Source organism: Microcaecilia unicolor, chromosome 2, assembly GCF_901765095.1.
Source record: "Microcaecilia unicolor chromosome 2, aMicUni1.1, whole genome shotgun sequence".
NCBI classification, from domain to species: domain Eukaryota; kingdom Metazoa; phylum Chordata; class Amphibia; order Gymnophiona; family Siphonopidae; genus Microcaecilia; species Microcaecilia unicolor.
Window position 1 is genome coordinate 621929394 of NC_044032.1, and position 19231 is coordinate 621948624.

The 19231-nt window shown below is 44.9% G+C and overlaps 1 protein-coding gene across 1 annotated transcript in view; it reads left to right on the forward strand.

Annotated features, from left to right (window-relative positions):
* Positions 1–19231, forward strand: part of SLC10A7 (solute carrier family 10 member 7) — a 366690-nt gene that overhangs the window by 303683 nt on the left and 43776 nt on the right. Inside the window, exon 6 of the mRNA XM_030191671.1 lies at positions 15537–15571. Within this exon, the coding sequence (XP_030047531.1) occupies positions 15537–15571 (35 nt within the window). The remainder of the gene's footprint in view (positions 1–15536; positions 15572–19231) is intronic.

Consider the following 19231-nt stretch of genomic DNA (forward strand, 5'->3'; position numbering starts at 1 on the left):
GGCTCAATGGGATGTCCCGGAAGCGAGCCTTAAAGTGGCTAGGGCTATGTCCCGCCTCTATCCTTTGGCTGTGAGTGAACGTGAGGCCTATCTGTGGCCTACCGTGGATTCTTTAATCACTGCGGTGACTAAGAAAACGGCTTTGCCGGTGGAAGGTGGCACGGCCCTAAAGGACGCCCAAGACAGAAGATTGGAGGCGGCCTTAAGGTCGTCCTTTGAGGCGGCTGCTTTAAGTTTGCAGGCCTCTGTTTGCGGCTCCTATGTGGCCAGGGCGTGCCTGACTATGGTGCAGCGGGCTTCCCCCTCGGATCATTCCTTGAGGGCTGATTGGCCGGCCCTGGAATCGGGCTTAGCCTATTTGGCAGACTTGCTGTATGATGTCTTGAGAGCCTCAGCTAAAGGCATGGCTCAGACAGTCTCTGCGTGGCGGTGGCTTTGGCTGAAACATTGGTCTGCTGACCACGCCTCTAAATCCCGCCTGGCTAGATTGCCTTTTAAAGGCAAGCGGCTCTTTGGGGTCGAGCTGGACAAAATCGTGACCGATCTCGGCACGTCCAAGGGCAAGAAATTACCAGAGGTCAGGGCTCGGGCTAGTACTCGTCCCGGTACCTCCAGAGGACGGTTGCAGGAAGCCCGTCGGTACCGCCCGGGCAAGTCGGGTTCCTCTGCCCCCTCTTCCTTCAAGAGGAATTTCTCCCCCAAGCAGCATTCCTTTCGCAGAGACCGCCGTCCCGGAGGGGCTCCCTCCGGTCCTCCCCCAGGGTCTCGTACCCAATGACGGGGCCTTGGTCCACGCCCCAGTGCAGATTGGAGGACGGCTGTCCTCGTTTCGGGGCGAGTGGACCACAATAACTTCAGACGCGTGGGTGCTGGAAGTCATCAGAGACGGCTGCAAGCTAGAGTTCTGCCGACCCTTAAGAGACGGGTTCGTACTCTCTCCCTGCAAGTCTCCGGTCAAGCTGTGGCAGTGCAGCAGACCTTGGACAATCTGATCCGCCTGGGCGCGGTCGTTCCGGTGCCAGAAAGTCAGCTTGGCAAGGGACGTTACTCCATTTACTTTGTGGTACCAAAGAAAGGAGGTTCTGTCCGGCCTATCCTCGACCTCAAAGGGGTCAATCGGGCCTTGAAAGTGCGGCACTTTCGCATGGAGACTCTCCGCTCTGTTATAGCGGCAGTGAAGGCAGGAGAGTTCTTGGCCTCCTTGGACATCAAGGAAGCGTATCTGCATATTCCCATCTGGCCTCCTCATCAACGCTTTCTGCGTTTTGCAGTCCTGGGACGACACTTCCAGTTCAGAGCCCTCCCATTCGGGTTGGCTACTGCTCCGCGGACCTTTTCCAAAGTAATGGTGGTCATTGCGGCCTTCCTACGAAGGAAGGGGTACAAGTCCATCCTTATCTGGACGACTGGTGATCCGAGCCCCTCTTATGCAGAGTGCGGCAAAGCTGTGGACCGGGTAGTTGCTCTTTTGAGCTCCCTGGGATGGATCATCAACTGGGAGAAGAGCCAGCTGCGCCCGACTCAGTCCCTGGAGTACCTGGGAGTTCGATTCGACACCCAAGTGGGCAGAGTGTTCCTGCCAGACAATCGGATTGTCAAACTTCAGGCTCAAGTGGACCAATTCCTAGTAGCCTCTCCTCCTCGGGCTTGGGACTATGTGCAGCTGTTGGGCTCTATGACGGCCACGATGGAAGTAGTGCCCTGGGCCAGGGCTCATATGAGACCACTTCAGCAATCTTTGCTGCGGCGCTGGACTCCGATGTCGGAGGATTATGCCGTGCGCCTTCCCTTGGACCCAGCAGTGCGCAAGGCGCTGAGCTGGTGGATGCAGACAGACAAGTTGTCTGCGGGAATGCCTCTGGTGACCCCAGAGTGGATTGTCGTCACGACGGACGCCTCTTTGTCGGGCTGGGGAGCCCACTGCTTGGGAAGGACAGCGCAGGGGCTCTGGTCTCCTGCAGAGGCAAAGTGGTCTATCAACCTCCTGGAACTCAGAGCCATTCGGTTGGCGCTTTTGGAGTTCATCCCGGTACTGGTGTTGAAGCCTGTACGGGTCCTGTCAGACAATGCCACGGCTGTGGCCTATGTCAACCGCCAGGGATGGTACCAAGAGCGCCCCTCTAGCCAAGGAGGCTATGAATCTTTGACAGTGGGCGGAAGCGAACCTGGAGCAGCTTTCAGCGGCCCACATTGCCGGAGCCATGAATGTCAAGGCGGTCTTTCTCAGTCGCCATACCTTGGAGCCCGGGAGAGTGGCAACTATCTGCTCAGGCGTTCTGGACATCACGAAGCGCTGGGGCCAGCCGAGCCTAGATCTGATGGCGTCATCGGCCAATTGCCAAGTGCCGCGCTTTTTCAGCAGAGGACGGGACCCTCGATCCCTGGGAGTAGATGCTCTCTCCAACAGTGGCCGACACAAGAGCTCCTCTATGTGTTCCCGCCCTGGCCCAGGTTGGGCAGGGTGCTAGACCGGGTGGCAAAGCCCCGGCAGGGTAATCCTGGTGGGTCCGGATTGGCCCAGACGTCCCTGGTATGCGGACTTGATCAGGCTCTCAGTCGAACGATCCTCTGCGGCTGTCAGTGGAGCAGGGCCTGTTACATCAGGGTCCCGTGGTGATGGAGGATCCCTCCCCCTTTGGGCTTAAGGCCTGGCTATTGAGCGGCAGCGACTGAGGAAGAAGGGCTTCTCAGACAAGGTCATCGCCACTATGCTAAGAGCGAGGAAGCGCTCTACTTCTACTGCTTACGCCAGGGTTTGGGCGTATCTTTGCAGCGTGGTGTGAAGCAGGCTCACTTTCTCCCTTCACTGCTCCAATTTCTTCAGTGTTGGCGTTCCTGCAAGAAGGTCTGGAGAAAGGCCTGTCGCTCAGTTCCCTTAAAGTCCAGGTAGCGGCTCTGGCTTGCTTCAGGGGCCGCCTGAAGGGGCTTCCCTGGCTTCGCAGCCAGATGTGGTGCGCTTTCTCAAGGGAGTTAATCACCTGCGCCCTCCTCTGCACTCAGTGGTGCCTGTGTGGAATCTCAACCTGGTGCTAAGAGCATTGCAGAAGCCGCCTTTTGAACCCTTGTCAAGGGCATCTCTGAAAGACCTGACGTGGAAAGCAGTCTTTTTGGTGGCTATCACTTCAGCCAGAAGAGTTTCCGAGCTCCAGGCGCTCTCATGTCGAGAGCTTTTTCTGCAGTTCACTGAGGCAGGAGTGACTATTCGCACAGTGCCTTCCTTTCTGCCCAAGATTGTTTCTCGCTTCCATGTGATTCAGCAGCTCTGTCTCCCTTCCTTTCGTAGGGAGGACTACCCAGAGGAGTACTCTGCTCTTAAATATCTGGATGTGAGGCGAGTCATCATCAGATACTTGGAAGTGACCAATGATTTCCGGAAATCGGATCATCTGTTTGTCCTGTTTGCAGGTCCTTGTAAGGGTCTGCAGGCTGCTAAGCCTACAGTGGCAAGATGGGTCAAGGAAGCCATTGCAGCGGCTTATGTGGCCGCAAGGAAGGTGCCGCCTATCCAGCTGAAGGCTCACTCCACGAGAGCTCAGGCGGCCTCGATGGCAGAGGCCGGATCCGTCTCCTTGGAAGAGATATGCAAGGCGGTAACTTGGGCTTCGGCTCATACATTCTCCAAGCTTACCGTTTGGCGGTGGCTGCACGGGCGGAGGCCCGGTTTGGAGCTTCAGTGTTGAGGTCAGGGATTTCAATGTCCCGCCCTGGGTGAGTACTGCTTCGGTACATCCCACCAGTCTATGGATTGATCAGCTTGATGATATGGAAGGTAAAATTATGTATAATCATACCTGATAATTTTCTTTCCATTAATCATAGCTGATCAATCCATAGCCCCTCCCAGATATCTGTACTGTTTTTATTCTGGTTGCATTTCAGGTTCAAGTTTAGTCTTCTGTTACTTCAGAAAGACTTCGTGTTCAAGTTTTTTCACTTGGATTCTTCAAGAGTTGAGACGAGTTTGTGTTACAGTGAGCTGCTGCATTCCTCTCCCCCCCGTTTTACGGGGCTGGATTGAGACATAAATTCTGCCGGCACTCCCTCCCGCTTCGTGCGGCTGTAGGGCAGCTTTGTACCCCTCCCGCTTCGGCGGTGTTAGGGTCAGTCAGCTCCTCCCGCGGTTGCGGTTGCAGGATAAGCCAGATCCCCCCGCATCGGCGGGTGTGGTGTCCCTCCCCCGCTCCGCGGGGATGAGCTGGACGGATTCCCCCCCCCACTTGTGTGGGGATGAGCTGGGTTAATTCCCCTCCCCCGTTTCGGCGGTGGTGAGCTGGGCAGAGTGTCCCTTCGTGGGTGTAATTCTCTAAGTGCTGAGTCCTGCGGATGGAGCTTTGATATCGACATACTGAGGAGTTTCCGGCAGCACATGACCACATATAGGGAGGCAAAAGTTTGCTCTCTATCTCCACCTGCTGGTAGATGGACACAACCCACCAGTCTATGGATTGATCAGCTATGATTAATGGAAAGAAAATTATCAGGTATGATTATACATAATTTTACCCTTCTACAGAGTACATCCAAAATGTAATTTTTATTTTCTTATTTCCGTCTTCCAAAATTCCTAACGGCAGATGTACAGATCAGCAGGACTCAAAGCACTCCAAAACAAGTAAACTCAGAAACAGCACAGTTTATACCTAATTATTAACCCACCCTTAGGATTCACATTTTTATTTAAAAAGCAAGACCATGTGCATGTAAGGTCTGGATAAACAAATTAAAACAATCAAAGTTTAACGCAAATGTCCATAACATATCCAACTGACCCAACTTAAATGACTCAAACCTGCAACACTTCACTATCAAAGATCGTATTGGACATTAACAAACCCTTTTACCTCAAACCCAACTTGATTGAATCTTATCTTCCCTTTCCCACTACAACGTTTTGTACTTATCCCGTACCAGACCTGGCGAATGCCTTCAGGGTATTATGTAAGCCACATTAAGCCTGCAAATATGTAGGAAAATGTGGGATACAAATGTTACAAATAAATAAATAACATGCAATACATAGTAGCAATAATTTCTATTTTTTTTATTTTTCTTACATTTGTACCCTGCGCTTTCCCACTCATAGCAGGTTCAATGCGGCTTACATATTATATACAGGTACTTATTTGTACCTGGGGCAATGGAGGGTTAAGTGACTTGCCCAGAGTCACAAAGAGCTGCCTGTGCCTGCAGTGGGAATCGAACCCAGTTCCCCAGGACCAAAGTCCACCACTCTAACCACTAGGCCACTCCAATAATGAAAGAATGATTGAATATTCACATAGCAGGCAGCCTGAGCCAACAAATTTATTTTCTACTGAACATAATTAACTTTGAATGAACTTGGCAGCTAATAGTGTGCTGAACTGGACAATGTTGACACATTTAGACTGACTCTGGACTTCTGCATGAAGATAGCTCTGCCCTCACTATTCAACGTCCGTCTTTTAAATAGTAACATACATGGAGGGGCATAATCGAACGAAAACGTCTATCTCCATGGGCGTTTATCTCCAAGAACGGGTCCGTGAAGGGGCGGACCGAACCGTATTTTCGCAAAAAATAGACGTCCATGTTTTATTCGACAATTTGTGAGCTGGGCGTTTTTGTTTTTCAGCGATAATGGAAAATGAAAGCGCCCCAGCTCAAAAACGAATAAATCCAAGGCATTTGTTCGTGGGAGGGGCCAGGATTCGTAGTGCACTGGTCCCCCTCAAATGCCAGGACACCAACCGGGCACCCTAGGGGGCACATTTACAAAAACAAAAAAAAGGTAAAAGAGTTCCCAGGTGCATAGCACCCTTCCCTTGTGTGTTGAGCCCCCCCCAAATCCCCCTCAAAACCCACTGCCCACAAGTCTACACCATTATTATAGCCCTAAGGGGTGAAGGGGGGCACCTACATGTGGGTACAGTGGGTTTGGGGGGGTTGGAACGACTAATAAGCATTAAGCAGCACAATTGTAACAGGTAGGGGGGGATGGGCCTGGGTCCACCTGCCTGAAGTCCACTGCACCCCCTAACAACTGCTCCAGGGACCTTCATACTGCTGCCAGGGAGGTGGGTATGACATTTGATGGTGAAAATAAAAAGTTGTGAAACATCATTTTTTTTGTGGTGGGAGGGGGTTAGTGACCACTGGGGGAGTCAGGGGAGGTCATCCCCGATTCCCTCCGATGGTCATCTGGTCATTTAGAGCACTTTTTTGGGACCTGTTCGTGTGAAAAAAGGGTCCAACAAAAGTGTCCTAAATGTTCGCTAAAAACGCCTTTATTTTTTCGATTATCGCCCTAACGCGTACATCTCTCCTCGGCCGATAACCACGCCCCAGTTCCACCTTCGCCACATCTATGACACGCCCCCATCAACTTTGTCCGCATCCGCGACGGAGTGCAGTTGAAAACGTCCAAAATCGGCTTTCGATTATACCGATTTATTCGTTTTTGTGAGATAAACGTCTATCTCCCGATTTGGGTCGAAATCTAGGCGTTTTTCTCTTTCGATTATAAGGTGGATAGTAACATAGTAGATGACGGCAGAAAAAGACCTAGTAGTAATAAAAAAAAATATCAAGTGCACTTTTTATAATATACCACTGCAATCCACAAAACAAAAGGAGAAAGTTCCCACATGTCATCTTGTCTTTTGATGTTGGCACAGGGAAAAATGTTTTTTTTTTAATGCTCCCAGGTTTTCAACCTGTTTCATGTTTAATTTGTGATATAAATGCCATAAATAAGTAGACAGAAACTTTACTGTTGAGCAGCTGATTCTCATGACATGACTGTTTTAGTGCCCCTTACCAGGAGAAATAAAATCTCTACATGAATATAACAGTGCTAGGGTGTCCCTATAACCAGCCCCTCCAAATGACATACTGATTACGATTTATAACAAATTACTACTCTACCTATGAAAAGTTATTCCATTATTATGCAGATATAAGTGAGATTAAATAAAAATGCTGCCAACAATAAAGAATGACAACATGGATGCAGCAGCTCTTAGGTTTGCTTGCTTTGTTTGAGTGTACAGCGATGACGGCTACACATGGGAGGGGAAACGGAGATTGACCTAATTGGCTTTAACTTTTTTACATCACTTTGTCTCCTGTTTTATGTAACCTTCTTGTCTGATTCAGTCCCTTGTCACATGTCTCTTTTCTCATTGTTCCTGGTCTCTGCCTTTTCTTTTTTTTTTTTTTAAGGGAGTGGGGTAGTTTGTGTTGGTGTGGGATAGTTGACAGGAGATTTTTTGGAGTCTAGGGTAGTGTGCAGGGTGGTTGAGCAGTTTTAGATAGTATATTTTGGGGCTGGGACAGTTCATGACATAGTGGGTCAGTTGGTTGTAGATTCTGGGGGGGCAGTTTAGGGTAATTTTTGAGGGTGGGGCAGCTTGCAGGTTGTTAGTTTTGGGGTTCGGAACAGTTTGTTGGGTAGTGGGGCAGTTGTGGGGATAGTTATTTATAGTAGGATAGTTTTGTGTGTATTGTGGGGGGGATTTGGAGGATCAGGAGAGGCAGTTTGAAAGGAGTAATTCCCTAGCTGTTATGTTTCATTGTATGTAAGTTTCTATACTATAGAGGCTGGAATTCCTCCCATAAAAATGCATTTGAACTCCTGGTCTAATTTGCCCCATTTCTAAACTTCATGTGTGTGTTAAACGCCCCCCCCCCCCCCCCAATCCAATTCATATCTTGATTTAAACCTGCTAGAGAGAATCTGTAAATGAAAATTCCATCCCTCTTCACATTGTGAAAGTAAATGATCTCAATGTCCTGTGTGCCAAGGCAAGGAGTTTGATCAGCTACTATAATTGTCAAATCATTAGAAGATATTGACAGTTATTTTAGAACAATGCTTTTCATTCTTGAAATGTTTATTAATTTTATAATGATACAGGGAAGAGAAATACAAAGTATAAGGAATAATCAAATAGTCAAATCAAAGAATATCAATATATATGTAATAGAGGAGGGAAAGGTAGGAAGGTAAAAGGGGGGGATTAGGGGAAAGTAATATTATAAATAAATTCAAAACAGAACCTGCAGTTTACATGGGAATTGATAAATTAATAATTAAAATTAGAAAGGACCAAAAGGATAGGTACAAAAAATTCCAATCAAATATTATGGAGAGCTCTTGTTTAAAGAAAGATAAGTTTTAAAAGACAACCACACTTTGTCAAAATATAAGGAATTTCTCATTTTGATGGCTAAAGATAAATCAAATTTGTGATTTGTAAAACAGAATGCCATCAAAAGTGAGAGTTAAGAAAGGAATTATCCTTCCAATTTGCCAAATTCATTTTTAGACCTATAGCAATTATCATATACAATTTGGAGGAATATTTATCTAAAACCATTTCAGTAACAAGCAAACCAAATATGATTTTACTGATAGAAAGCGTTTCAGATAAACGAAAAATATCAGAAATTACACACCAAATATTTTTCCAAAATTTGAAAGTTTTTAGAACAATCAAAAAGAATATGATTGAAGGTTCCTATAGCTGATTTACAAGACCAGCACAAGTTATTGTCCACGAGACCAGCAGTTTTCATCTTATGAGGAGACCATAATGACGTGTGATGAAGAAAGAAGAGAGATTGCAAATAATTTGCAGATGCTATAGGTCTACTGATTTTGGACCAGAACAAACTCCACTGCTGATCTGTCAAGTGGTATTTCAGCTCAGATTCCCATATAGCTCATAGACTAGATTTGCCACTGTAATCATAAACTTGTATAACATGGAGACAACATGACCTTTTGATGTGATTGAAGAGACAAAATCAGAGAGAGAAGGGGCAGCCAGTCGAAAGGATGATAAATAAGTCTGGATGGAGTCAAAACAATGCTTCAGCTGAATCCAACGGAAATATTGGTTAGAGCAATGCTTTTCAACCTTTTTCACCTTATGACACAAATTAACACTAAAATTCTCAAGGCACACCCCTACACATGGTCCAGCATTTTACCTTCTCCCCTCCCCTCCCCTCCACACCACACCCACACAGCATTTTACCATCTTCCCCACACCCACACATGGTCCAGCATTTTACCATCTTCCCCCCTCCCCACACCCACATATAGTCCATCATTTTACCTTCTCCCCCCCCCCCTCCCCCATACCCACACAGACGGTCCAGCATATTACCTTCTATTCCCCCCACACCCACACATGGTCCAGTATTTTACTTTCTCTTCCCCCCACCCCCACACAAATAGTACAGCATCTCTCCCTCCTGTCCCCTGTCCAGCCCGGTGACCAGGCATCTCCCCTTGTCTCTTTTTCTCTTTTGACCCTCCCCCCACCCCAGTACCTTTTAAAAGTTTTCTGGTCTCTAGCAGTTGGCGGCAGCAAACAGCGATTCATACAGCCTGCTTGTGCCAACCTGGAGCCTTCTCTCTGATGCTTCCCTCCTAAGCAAAAGCAGGAAGTTATGTCAGAGAGTATGCTCCAGGATTGGCATGAGTAGGCTGTATGAATCACTGCTCACTGCCACCAACTGCTAGAATCAAGAAAACTTAAAAAGTACACTCTGTTCCAGCATGACTTTCAACTCCCATGGCATACTGGTTGAAAAATGCTGTTTTGGAAGCTCTATTCTTGTTTTGGATGTCTGAACACTGGCATTTAGACATCCATATTGCATGAACATTCAAATATCAATTATAGAAAGCCAGGATATAGATGTTTAACACTGCAGAATGCCCATATGGCAAGGGGGTGGTCTGGGCTTGTTTTGGGCTGGACTAGGTAGGGCCCAAAATATGGGCATTTAACTCCAGTCACAGAAGGGGAAGGAATATCCAAGTCTAAAAAGATGGATGTCCATATTTAGACCTGGTACTTGTCACACCTCATTGTGCCAACTTACAGGATCGTCAATCACGAACACACTCGACACTGTATTTTCAGTACGGGGTCCTGAACTCTGGACTTCTCTTCCCATGCACCTGTGCCAGCCCCTCCACCTAAGAACAATTCAAATCTGATCTTAAAACTTTCCTATTTCAAGATGCCTATTCTTAATGGCAAATTCACCCCCTCCCCCCTTTTCATCCTCCAATCAGGGCTAGGACTGGTCTCTGGCGAGCCTTGCAACAGGATCAGCCTTGCCTTTTTTATATTCCCCCCCCCCCCCCCCTCCCGGGCTCTATCAGATTGTAGTTCTTCCCTTTTTACCTATCACATGTCGTCTAGTCCAATGGTTCGTCTCCCTTATTTAGAATGTAAGCCGCCCAGATAGTACCCACTGTAGGGTGGGGTAGAAAATGTATAATAAACTTGAAACTTGACAGAGGAGCTGTGTTTGAGCAGGTCTCTGCAGGATGGATTAAGGCACAATGCCTCTTTAATTCCTCAGTGGTTGCTGTCCCCCTACCTCTCCCCTGAATGTGAAACTGGCAAGGGATATGACCAATTCAGTTATTATGGACATTCTTAACAGAATTCTTAATGCAAGGACTGAGAACCAAGGAATCCAAGTTCAAAGCCCACATCGGGTTTTTTTTTTTTTGTAAATTGTGAGCCCTACAAGTACAGATAAATACCTATTGTACCTGAATATATAAAACACCTTCAATCCTGAAGGCTATTTAAGTGGTGTACTGTTAGGCTACCCCTCTGCTCTGCATGGACATCCGAGTAACCATCTTATAAGATGGACATTCCTATGCTGCCATGTCCCTTGTTTTCCCCTGTTTATAATTTGGATGTTTCAGTTTGTAAAATGGCTTCATGCTGGATGTTTCCAGCACTTGGGTGTCCATCTCATATGTATTTTAGAACAAGCTGTATCCTGCTTTAAGATGCATGTAAGATGGACATCCTTTCTAAAATGCGGTTCTTTGTTTCTATATTGTATCAGTTCTTTTCCTTCTGTAGTAAATAATTCATTATGATTAAATATAATATTTTATATAACCCTGGTTTGGACATTATAAAATTGTTAAAAGTGAGTACGTTTTCATATTTATTTTGGCAGGTTAGGAGTTATTTAAAATTGTTGAGCTTATTTAGATACAGAGGTACTTATCATATTTATTAAATGTACTATATAATGTAAATGCATATATATTAGGCATCATTTGTCCAAATTCTTTTTGGTCTCTGGACGTATAAAGGAACCTGAATAGCAGTTGGTTATTGACTCTTTCAAGAAAGGAAGAGAAGTTCTTTGCACCATTCAGTGCTCTGTGAACAGATATGATGTTGCCTTTTCGAATATCATGGTTATTTATATTCCTGTAATAAATTGTTTACCTGTGTTTTTCTTCAGAAACAGGTGCCAGTGGACTTCTCTGAGATATCTTAGCTACTCTATTCCCCCAAATCCTAATCCCTTGCCATTTGGATAATATGGTCTGTATTGTGTGCTGTACAGATATGAGATCATATATGTTAGATTAGGAGTGGTGGAGTAGAGTGAGAAACTTCCTAACTGTACATAAAGCTGAAGTCTTGTCTATTTGGGGACTGGTTTTCTGTGATGTACATTACTACTTGTAAGACAATGAGGACAAAGTAGAGCAGGCATAATGCTGGAATTCAGGCCTTCCCTAACCACTTCAGAATAATTTGTGATAAATAATAAAAATCTTTCGTAACCCAGTATTACAGATATCCAAGTTTCCAAGTTTATTTATACCTGATATACTGTCTTAGGGAATTCCATCAAGGTGGTTTACAAACACAAATTAATAAGGAGGGCAGAAAGGAACTACAATTTGAAAAGAAAATCAGAAGGAGACTTGAGACTCGTTTATGGACTTTAAAGCGTTGACATAAAGCACACTTGATTTGCTTGGCTTTTTCTGCTATTGTTGGTTAAGTATAAGGCTGTGCTTTGTAAAAAAAAATTTTTGGCTGTCTATTTAGATTAATGATGATTGCTAGTAATTGTTTTTTGGTATGTTTTGTTTTCATGTTGTTTGTATTCTTATGTGTGTGCATAGTATCTCACCCTGGATAAGGTCGGGTTATAAATAATAAATCTAAAGCAGAACCCTAGGGAAGGGGGAGGGTATTATCTAATTTTTATTTATTACTTTCCCCTATTATTCCTCTGTAGTGAGGTCACACGTGTTAGTGAGCATATTTTGAATGAGGATGGATGATGACTGAAGTTCTCTCCCCCCCCCCCCCCCCCCCCCCCCCCAGTATTCAGTCAGCAGCAGTGAGCGTATCCTGGATATCCAATGCTGAGCTCTGTCTGGGCTTTGGCATTGAATATCCGTGGGGTTTGGGTTTTTGGTTTTTTTTTTTTATCCAGCTAACATACTGTCAGCTAAGTCAATATTCAGCCCTTGACCACATGAACCAAACAGCTTAAAGATAGGTTTGCTGTTTATGCGGCCTGAAATAAACAGTTTGCTTACATGGTGAGGGCTGAATATTGGCACTTGACTCCACCCCTGGAATGCCTACAAGAAAGCTGCTTTTGAATTTGGAGCTAACCAGTCATTTTCAATGAAGATAACTGGTTGTGCCACTGAAAATGAACAGATAGCTGCGACCAAGTGATTTAACCAGTCAGCGACTGCTTTCGGCTGGTTTAATCGTTTTGAATATCGGCCAGTTTGACTTTAATTTGAGGTGATATTGTGACATGAACTTGCTCAAATGGAGTCCTGCACTGATGTGCATCATTTTGGGCATTATTAAGTGCAATAAGAAAAATGTAAATTCTGCTCCTAAGTAGTATAGTTTTCTGGAGTGGAAGAGTGGCCTAGTGGAGGATGGAACTAGGGAATTGGGCAAGTCACTTTGCCCTTCATTGCCTCAGTACAGACCTAGATTGTAAGCCCTCCAGGGACAGCAAAATGCCTACTGTACTTGAATGTAACTTGTCTTGAGTTACTACTGAAAACAAATGTGTGCTAAATCTAAATACATAAATGAAATAAAACTAATTCCAGATTTTGGTGGTATCAGGAAAATGATTCACATTCTGGAAAGGCTAGTGAGGCTTATAATGAAATACACAATTCGGAGCAGCACCCTAACCTAAAAACCTGAAAATAGGATTCTTTGAGAACAAAGGAGGCCAGTTGTATTTTCACACATAGGTGACACCATCTGACAGAGCCCAGTGTGGATGCTGCCTATTGCATATTTTTGGCATACTTTAACCAAATGTCTATTCTGTAAATTACTAAGGGATCCTATTACTAAGCTACAGCAAAAAGTGGCTTTGTGCACTAAGACCATTTTTGCCACAGCCATAAAATGGCTGATTTCCCATTTTGTGTATTAATAGACATACATAAATGTAGCCATTAATAAAATTTACTTCATGAGCATTTACTGTCACCCGTTTTGTAGCCAGTAAGGGCTCACGTGGTAATCCTGCGCTAACCAGTTGGTGCATGGTAATGTAGTTGTGCTAACTGATACCACAGGAATGTCCCCTGACATGCCCCCTCCCAAAAAAATTTCAAACCTTTTTTGAGCACGTGGATTAACAAACTACAGGATGCCTGTGTGCATCCCACAGTATGCTATTTTACGCTACGTTAGGTGAAAATCCTGACTTTGAGTGAATAAATCCCATAGCGTGAAAAGGGTTTCTTTAATTTTTTTTAATTCTTCCATGTCACGCCCCTCACCTTGCTGGTAATGGCACTCCCTCCGTCAGTGTAGGGCCGAGATTCCCTTCACAGATTCTCTGCCCTGCCTCCTTGCTCCATGGGGGTTGGATCCCCGTGACTGGTGTTCTGGTTGTCCATCTCTCAGCCCTTAACCTATGGGCTCTCTGTCCCGCCTCCTTGCTCCATGGGGATTGGATCCCTGCGACTGGTGTCCTGGTTGTCCATCTTTCAGCCTTTAACCTATGGGCTCTCCCTTGCCTCCTCTGCTCTTTCCCTACTGGATGCCTGGCTGCTTCCCTGACTCTCCTCGGCTGTTTCCAGTGAATGCCTGATGCCAGCTCTATTTCTGTGGAACCCTTCCCCCCTCAATGCTTCAGCTTCTACTTTGGTAGGTGTTACTTGCTCTGTAGTTTGCTTCTTCTCTACTTTGTCCCTCGATGTTGACTTTGCCTGTGCCTGTGCCTGGATTACTCTCTTGCCAGCTGCCTGCCTATTGACTTTGCCTGGACCTGGATTATTCTCTTGACATGCTGCCTGCCTGTTGACTTTAGCTGTGCCTGGATTACTCTCTTTCCTGTTGTTTGCCTATTGACATTGCCTGTACCATGGATTACTCCCTGCCTATTGACATTGCCTGTTCCTGGATTACTCCGCTGCCTGCCTGGCCGATACGTTCACCACCCCACTTCCAGCTCCGTCTCGTAGTCCTGCAGGCCACTCAAACCTAGGGGCTCAACCTTTGGGGAAAGGCGGTCAGCGCAGGTGAAACCCGGGGTTGTCCGGCCACCAATCAGAACCTGGTCCAAGTACCGGGCTCAGCAGCGCTCTACTTGGTACAACTACTACTACTACTTATCATTTCTATAGCACTACTAGACGTACGTAGCGCTGTACACTTGAACATGAAGAGACAGTCCCTGCTTAACAGAGCTTACAATCTAATTAGGACAAAACAGGACAAACGAGATAAGGGAATATTAAGGTGAGGATGGTAAAATAAGGGTTCTGAACAAGTGAATAAGGGTTAGGAGTTAAAAGCAGCATCAAAAAGGTGGGCTTTTAGCTTAGATTTGAAGACGGCCAGAGATGGAGCTTGACGTACCGGCTCAGGAAGTCTATTCCGGGCATATGGTGCAGCAAGATAAAAGGAATGGAGTCTGGAGTTAGCGGTGGAGGAGAAGGGTGCAGAACTCACAAGTCTGACATTCCCTTCCCTGTGTACCCCATTGTTTTATTACACAGGGTGGGTAACAATGAATATTGTCAGTCTGAGGGCGCATGAACTTCAGAATGATGAAACTTCACAGCTTTCTTGTGGCAGTATTCAACGGCCTTTTCATGGTAAAATGGCAGGGCAGAGTGTGCTTGATTCAAGCCCTTTGTTTGTAAAAGTTTTATAGGTAACCTTTGCTCAATTTTTGAAGACAAAAGGAATCGCTGTCAGATAATGCAAGTCTTGATCAGCCTGCCAGATCTATTTTCCCTGCATGTTGTATGTAAATTGAAAGACTGTAGGTAGTGAGAGGAGTGCTTTTATTACAGCAGCTCATGGGACACTGTTCAGTGTACATGTGTTTTCGTCCGACCACTTTGTGTTCCATTTGCAAGTGCCATTTCATGTTCTTTTTATGTTTGCAAGAGTTGAAGAGCATATAAATTGTAGTACCTTGGGTTATACTAAGACTGGTAGGATTTGGAAGGCCCACAGCACCACCTAGTGCAGCCGATTTTTACCACACTTTAATAACTACTCGCGTAAATTCTTTTGGCTGTTGGCCTGCTTTATTTTCGTTATGAAAGAAACTTTGTCCAAAGAAATGCCTTTGATATCATTAAAATAAAAGTAATAATGCCTGTGTATCAGGCTGTTAATACTGTAAAAGTATATGTATATATTTTCTGCTGGCCTGCATGAAAAGTAACCACCCTCTCGTTTCTTTCAGGCATTGTTATAACTCCTTTGCTACTGCTGCTTTTGTAAGTATTTGTTTGCTGAACTGATAACCCTTTTGTTCAAAAAGTAATTTCCAAGCTATTAGAGAAAAGGTTGTAAATCAAAGTTAAAGTTAAGGGCAGTTCACCTTACCTTTTACTGTGCTCATAGTAGTTGGGGCATTGTAGAGCTTGTATAAATTGAGTCTGTGCTGCACATGTACATGCACTTAACTTTCTGCATACTCAGAATGAGACTCCACAGAAACATTTAATCCAGTGTTACCCAGACCTGGTCCTGGAGATAATCCAGTCAGTTTGGTTCCTGGAGATAATCCTGTCAGTTTGGTTTTCAGAATATCCCCAATGAATGTTCATGAGAAAGATGTAGAGGCAGTGCATGCAAATCTCTCATAAATATTCATTGTGGATATCCTGAAATTCTGATTGGCTGGCGTGCTTCTAGGACCAGGTTTGGGAACGACGGCTTAATCTACACCTTGCACCTCTATGCCTTCCTGCACGGTTGCTGTTCATCTCTTAGGCTTCACAACCCTCAGGATGATCAAAAGGTATTGGGATTACATCTGGTCCTTTAACCATTACTCTTATCAGTGGCATGTTCCTTCTTGTAAGGTTCACTATGTTAATTTTGATCAAGGTGACTAAAGTATCTCTCTGTCCTGCTTTACCCTACTTCCTCTATAAAGAAGTAATGCTTGTACTCTAGAGAAATGAAGAAAAGTGCAATCCATTGAGGCAATGGAGTAAATCCAGCACTAGTTCAGCTGCCTCTTATAGCTTGGCGTTATATGGTCGTTTAGCCATGATGATAATCTATCAGTACATAGGTTTTCCAGCTAAGTAGGTTGCCTAGTTTTTAAGTTACTAAATGGACGTTTGAGAAGTTATGTTCCTCTATTAAACTGTTATGGTTTAACAAAGAGGGGACACTTACTTTTGTGTTTTCCCTCTTTAAAAGATCCGAGAACTAAATCTTTCTATAAGTTTGCATTTCTGTATCAAAGTGCTAAGATGTGGAATATGTTGCCTGCTGAAATGCATTTTAACTGCTTTTATTTGTCTTTTGGAAATTGTTGAAACTGATACTTTATTTTAAAAAATGTATTAGTTGAAAATAATTTATATATTTGATGTAGCTTTATGTATAATGCTGTATTATCCTGATTGAATCTGGAATTAGCTTCTTGGAATGTTACACCACTCTGAATCCTTTTAGGAGAAGTGGAGGGGCATAATCGAACGGGGCGCCCAAGTTTTCATGAGGGCGTCCTCGCAGGACGTCCCCGCGAAGGGGCGGGGAAACACGTATTATCGAAACAAGATAGGCGTCCATCTTTCATTTCGATAATGCGGTCGGGGACACCCAAATCTCAACATTTAGGTTCGGACCTAAATGTTGAGGTGGTCATCCTTTTTTCGGCCATAATGGAAACCGAGGAAGCCCATCTCAAAAACGACCAAATCCAAGTCCTTTGGTCGTGGGAGGAGCCAGAATTCGTAGTGCACTGGTCCCCCTGACATGCCAGGACACCAACTGGGCACCCTAGGGGGGCACTGCAGTGGACTTCACAAATGGCTCCCAGGTACATAGCTCCCTTACATTGGGTGCTGAGCCTCCCAAACCCCAGTCCCCCACAACTGTACACCACTACCATAGCCCTAATGGGTTGAAGGGGGGCACCTACATGTGGGTACAGTGGGTTTTTGAGGGTTCACATTTACCACCACAAGTTAACAGGTGGGGAGGGGGGGGGGTGGACCTGGGTCCGCCTGACTGAAGTGCACTGCATCCACTAAAACTGCTCCAAGGACCTGCATACTGCTGTTATGGAGCTGGGTATGACATTTGAGGCTGGCAAAAAAATGTTTTAAGTTTTTTTTTTTTTTTTTTTAAGGGTGAGAGGGGGTTGGTGACCACAGGGGGGAGTAAGTGGGAGGTTCATCCCCGATTCCCTCCAGTGGTCAGCTGGTCAGTTCGGGCACCTTTTGAGGCTTGGTCGCAAGAAAAATGGACCAAGTAAAGTTGGCAAGTGCTCGTCAGGGGCGCCCTGTTTTCCATTATCCGCCGAGGACGCCCATATCTTAATCACGCCCCAGTCCTGCCTTCGCTACGGTGCCTACACACCCCGTGAACTTTTGTCGTCCCCGTGATGGGAAGCAGTTGAAGACGCCCAAAAATCGGCTTTCGATTATGCCGATTTGGGTGACCCTAAGAGAAGGACGCCCATCTCCCGATTTGGGTCAGAAGATGGGCGCTCTTCTCTTTCGAAAATAAGCCTGAAAGGTGGAGTTATAAAAGCTTAAAGTAAATATGAAAATAAATAGTATTTTATTTGGTAAGCCTATTTTCCAAAGAGAGAGAAGGCTTATGAGGTGGTTATATCTGTGTGTGTTTAAGCAAAGGAAATGTGAGCAGATAAGAACCCTCTTTTGGTAGATGTGCATAGAAAATTCTCAAATGTAAGCCACATTAACTCCTCACTTGTTCATCGTCTTTGCCCAATTATGTCCTGCTCTTGCCCAAAATCCATTGCAGTGATGTCCTGCCCCATGTTTGTTTATATGCTAATGCACTATATCACTGCTATTTTAGGCTTAACTGCTGCTCCATGGATGTTACCCCAGATCTTCTCCGTAGCTAGGGATCCTCTTTGTGGTGTGTCCCTAACCACTTTTGTTGTTTGCATCTTATCCACTCCATAATTTTGGGACAGATCAGGGAGAACATGAGGCCTCTTGTTGGGGCTGGGGTGGAGAATGTTTCAAATCTCTGAATATAGCAGACGTTCTAGGTATGCATATATTGAGAAGCAGGCTCCTTTAGCTCTGGGTGAAACATAGTCTTTAGTATAGAGTAATTGGTAAGCATTATGAAACAAAATGTGAGCACGCACAGGGAGACTTGTAGCTTTAAGTATAAAACACTTTCTTTTCTGTTGGCTGCACATGTATTACTGCCTGTGTTAAATAAATCTTGGATCTGGATCAGATTTCATAGAATTAATAGTGTTCACCAGCTTTATAAGGGATCCTTTTACTAAGCTGTGGTAAAAATTGGCCTTAGTGCGCCCTTAACATGGTCTTTCCTGCATGTTAAGGCCATTTCTACCATGGCTATAAAAACCCAGATTTTCTATTTTTTCCATTAATTGCCATTCGCTCATATTGTCATTCATACGCTACTGATACCTATTTTGTAAGCAGTTAAAAGCTCCTGTGTTATCTGTGCTGTGACCAGTTAGCACATGGTAAAGTAGGTGTGCTAACTAGTTAGTACAGGAATGCCCACTCTCTGCACCTGACACATCCCTTCCAAAAATACAAAAAAAATTAGCGTGTGTTAAAACATGCGTCCCGTGGTAATCCATTTTTGCTGCATTAAACTCATATAAACACCTACTACAGCTTAGTAAAGAACCCCAAAGTTACTATAGAGATGTAGCTCACACCTTCTCAGTAGCTCAGGATGAGTTACATTCAATTAAGTGGGTATAAGTGTAGCCATTGTACATGTAATGGCTCAGAGGAGTAAATCTGCGCTCTGTATCCTGGCTGGTAGTCAGTTTTGACGCTTCCTAGCTTCTGTGCAAAACTGAAGTGTGGTACATAATTATTTGAAATTGGGGTTTTCCTGATATATAACACACCATACTGTATTATTTTTGGATCTTTCTCGAATAG